Source organism: Hibiscus syriacus, unplaced genomic scaffold (assembly GCF_006381635.1).
Source record: "Hibiscus syriacus cultivar Baekdansim isolate YM2019G1 unplaced genomic scaffold, ASM638163v2 tig00117048_pilon, whole genome shotgun sequence".
Taxonomy (NCBI): domain Eukaryota; kingdom Viridiplantae; phylum Streptophyta; class Magnoliopsida; order Malvales; family Malvaceae; genus Hibiscus; species Hibiscus syriacus.
The window spans coordinates 11,411,713-11,416,641 of NW_024063538.1; the positions used below are offsets into that span (position 1 = coordinate 11,411,713).

Sequence of the window (4,929 nt, forward strand, 5' to 3'; positions counted from 1 at the left end):
GTCACCATCATCTGAGCCTCTGACATCACTGTTATTTCAGCCAGATATCACAAATCAATCAAGGGAAAGAAAAACAGTTAGTGGAGAAAAATAAATATAAAAACATATTTGTACAAAAAATTCTGAGAAAATCGAGGCCCTGTCACGAGCCAAAATAGGGCACTTATACCCTATCTTCTCGGTAACAACAAAGTCATCATCAACCGTCACATGCAAGATAAAAAGAGAAACCAAAAAGAGAAGATGAGGCTTCGAAAAACAAAAAAAAAAGAGAAGAGGGATTCGAACAAAACCAGAAAAAAGTGAAATGAGAAAAGAAAAAAACTTTTGAACTAGAGAGAAAAAAACATGCCTTTTAGGGAGATTCGACCGTCGGTAGCCTCACCGGAACTAAGAAACTCACCACCGAAGGTAAAGCTTTTTGTTTTTCTTAGATTTTTAGGGTTTTGAACGGGGGTTGATTTTTGGGTTTTGGGTGTTCGAAGAGTTGGGTTTTAGAGGAGAAAGAGGGAAGATAGCAAAAAGGTTTTTTTTTGTTCGGTTTCCCAAGTTATCACTGCCAACGTACGCTGGCCGTGGCCTTCAGATCTTTCCGCACGACGGCGAAATGAAGAGAGGAGTAGAGGAGAGTTGAGAGCATTTTCTCTCTCTCCATTGGGATAAAAACAGAAATGAGGCAAATGAGAGGGGAATGGCCTGCTTGGGTTCGATTTTAATCATATATACCATATGTGAAACGACATAGTTTCGAAAGGGGGTAGGGTTGTATTTTCGCTCTTGGGATAATATAGGTTTTAGTCCTTCTGACTTTGTACCCTGGCCTTTTGATCATTGAATGAAATGTTGTGTTATTTTGTTTTGAATTTTAAGCTTTCGATGTTCACATTTAAGTCACCAGTTTATAGATTGTATCATGTTTGCTCTAATTTTAATCTGACTCTAATTTGAATATGACTCTAAGGTTTACAAATATTTTGTTTTGGTCACTGTTTTGTATGAATGCCTTTAGGTAGAATTGTTATTTACCCTTCCATGTATTTGATTTAGTTTATTTTAGTCCTTAATATTATTTATGGCTTATTTTTGTTTCCAGTATCTTTATTGTTTAATATGTTCGATTGTGGCTCTTGTTTTTTGGTATTGTGGTTTGGTCCTTCAAGTCTTTGTTAATACCATTTTGAACATTTGAATCACCAAATAGGCCTATTTTCTGTTGTTTGTAATATGATCCGTAATATTTCCTTGTTTTTTATTCTAGTCCTTTATGTATATATGTATACATATTTTTACATGTGAGTAGCATTACTAGTATATTATGGTTGTATATGTTTTATATTAAATAAATGCCGTTAGCTCTATTTATGACGGATATTTTGTTCTTTATATATATATATATTTCAATTCGTATTTAGTTTTCATCAAACTCCTTTTACTCGAATATTTTCAAGAACACTTATTTGTAGAATGGGCATGGAAAGCACTGCTTGATCGAAATAGTATAATCCAATACGACATTCAAATGAAGTACGAACTTGGAAAATGCGAGCCTTTTTTATGTATTTATTAAAATGATAGTAATAATTTTATTTTATTTTATTTTTATAATACTTTATTTTTAATTTTTATTATGTTTTATTTAATTTTAGTATTAACGATGTATGTCTTCAAAAAAGTGAATTATAAATTATTTATGTAAAATTTGATTTATTTTAATATTTTAAATAATTCAAAGATGAAATATTCTTTTACATATAAGAAATAAGTGAGATAGCTTTCCCGATGGAGGATTGCAAATCTTGATATTTCTTGTCAAGTCAAATAATTTTCTTTAATAACTGATTCAGAATAAAATTAATCAATACTCAATAAATGTATCGTAATTTAATTTTTATATTCGAATTTATAATTTCCACCATTTACGCCAATATATAAGCGACTAAGTACCAATTTCTGGCGCTGTTTGGGTGCTTATCTTTCCCCACGCATAATCGATTCACGAACCTTTAAGAATAAATCTTTGGTAACATAGACCGATTTATGTCTTTAAAATGATTTTTTTTAAAATTTGTTTTAAAATGTGTTTTTAGGCATTCGACCTACATAACCTAAAGGTCGATGGTCACTCCGATTCAAAATCTCAATTTTTCAAATAAACTCATAATTGTTTTTTAAATATAATTGTTTTCAAAAATGGTTATGACAAGTAATCCTTGTGGAATTCATCTTTGTAATGCTTGTCTTTGTTAGGGCCTTGGTACTGGAACAACTTCTCCCATGCCCCATGCTATTGCCAATGTTGACAGACTCGAAGGTAATTGGTGCTCCTTTCATATGATTGAAAATTTTCATAAATAGCTCTAATCTTTACTATCTATGTTTTAAATTTTTGTTATTCGAGTGTGTTTACTTGCGCATGCAAAGTTTGCATTGCATAGAATGCTATACCTTCTCTGTTTTTTCAAAGTTCTCTTTGATATTTAAGAAAAAAATGGAATCTCTCATCTGTTTAAAAATCTAGTTTCTATTGGAATTATGCCATTTACATCTCTTGCATGTAGCTGGGGAGGACTTGCGAGCATCTGCTGTGTCATCCAAAACGGAGAATATCAGGACCCTTGATGAACTCTGAAAATTATGCAAAACAGAAGAGTACATTTGCAAATGATCCTGTAAGCACTAAAAGAGTCTGGCAATCTTTTATTTTATGATTGTGAGCATATATATCACTGTTTGATGAATATTAGCGAGCCTCAAACGGAAAGATGGATATGCTTCAGATACTATATAATTCTATTAGCAATGTATATTTGGTAGAAACTGATCCGATGAAGTAGCCTATTACCAATTTATATTTTTATTCTGAAGTACCAACTAACTCGGATTTTACTTGGACCAAGTTTGTGGGGCAGTCGGGTGGATCTTCTTCGACGCAAGTTGCTGTTTCTTGCAGTCGTGATGCTTTTGCTGGTAGTGAGGTCAACCCACAATGTTCTCACGCAACCTTGCTAGCCCTGGAGCATTGCAAAAATGTTCAAGTCGGCAGAGAAGTCCTGTTGAACCTGTTTACCCTAAGCAGACAATGTCTGCTAGAAATACCTCTCATGTCAAGAACTATGAAGCAGCCCTCAAGGGAATTGAGGGCCTGCACTTGAAAGTGATGAGAGAATTCATTATTAAATGCTCAACTATACAAATTGTCGTAAACCGTGAACTGGTTGATGTACTAATACATTTTCCAACAGAGTATTGGAGAGGTCAAGTTTTCAAGGGATTTGCAACATGGACCTGTCGATTTGGAACCGGATGCAGTGCACACCCAAAGCTTAAGTTTCTGACCCACTGACGATGACAATCTTTTGAAGTTATAATTTGAGTGCTTCGATTTTGAAGTTGTTGGCTTTGGAAAGTTTTAAAAGTGTTGTATGGTATGATTGTTTTATTACGAACAGTTTTTAACTCCCTGTTTTGGGGTGTTGCTTTCCTGTCAAGATATACTGTCCTTCTGGTTGCTTCTTTGAGATATGAAATTATATGGCATTGTAAATTGTTTACTGTACTCATTTCATTAGTTATGTGACCGTTTACCTACTGGGAATGTTATTTGCTTCCTTCCTAGATCCACAATCAAGTGGCCTCAGTGCTACTATATCATTATGATACATACATACATGCATTGCATACATATTAATGGAATCTAGAAATGCAGGACATGATCGATCAAGATTTAATTCTTCGCTAATGTTGAAGGTTGTGCAGAAAGCTTCACCAAGCATTGTCCAGGAGCCAAAGCCATTGTCTACGAGTGAGCCTCTTGCGGCTAAAGTTGCCCTTTGCCAGTTTTTTCCCAGTTCTCTGCAGCACCTTTTTTTCCAGCCCATCATTTAACCGTGTTCTCTCTTCTCCGACAAAATAAGCAGCCTCTCTTACTATGTGGCAGGTCAACGACAATCACTGCTGTTTTCCTTAATCTTTGTTTAGTGAGGTCAGCTCTCTCTTCTCTTCCTTCTGGGGGGGAGAACTCCCTTGAGTCTTCTTTGATTCATGGTCCTGTTCCCTGGACTTAGATGGTTCATCAAGGCAACTATGACATCCAATTTGAATAAATGCACCGGTGAAGAGACTATGATTTGATGGTAGATGCCCACTTTCTGAGTTTGATACCTTAGATGCTCACATTCATTGTTCGTCGATTACAACTATCGTCTTGATGGATCCGGTGTAGGCAGCTTGCTGTGCTTGTATCTTTCCGTTTATGGTTACTTTGTTTCTTTGCTTGTTTTCTATGTCTTGGTTCTTGATTTCTTCTGGGTTTTTACTTTTGCCTTGTGTACTTCTGGGTTTCATTCGGGCAAACAATTTGCTGTGTGACTTTATACCCCACCTTTTTCTCTAATGGAATGAATGTTTCCCATGTTCAAAAACAAAACTGTCCAATTTAAATGTTTCGTTTTTGACTCATGTATTAAAGGTGAGATTCACCAGCATAAAACTAGTAGTTCTATCATTTTATGTATTTTCTTAACATTTTTCGTGATTAATATTTTAACTTCTTTCATTAGAAAAAATGTTTCCCTATTTTCATTGTCATTAACTCTTATGATTTACGTAAAAGAAATTAAAATAAAACTTACATGCAAAGGAGAAGACTTTTAAAAAGAAATTACAAGAGGATTTTACAAAGGTATATCAAGTTCTAGAATCATAATTATACATGAACACTGCCTCATAGGCTTTTGCATCCACTACAAATTCCTATTTTTCCTTCTAATTTAGTTCTTCATCATACTGAGATGTTTTTGAACTAGGTCAAACGAAATTCACGTTACAAATGTTGACAATATTTGATTTTTTTCATGTGTTATAATTATATTAAAAATAAATCTTGTAAATATTCTAAACAATATGAAGTAATATATATTCATATACTCG

General features: G+C 34.0%; 1 protein-coding gene across 1 annotated transcript; it reads left to right on the forward strand.

Annotated features, from left to right (window-relative positions):
- The first annotated feature begins 2,603 nt into the window (after nt 1-2,603).
- LOC120197550 lies at nt 2,604-3,260 on the forward strand. Its single transcript, XM_039199046.1, has 2 exons — nt 2,604-2,669; nt 2,898-3,260. Exons 1-2 carry the CDS (start codon nt 2,619-2,621, stop codon nt 3,150-3,152), a joined length of 306 nt encoding a protein of 101 aa, XP_039054977.1. The 5' UTR covers nt 2,604-2,618; the 3' UTR covers nt 3,153-3,260.
- The last annotated feature ends 1,669 nt before the right edge of the window (nt 3,261-4,929 follow it).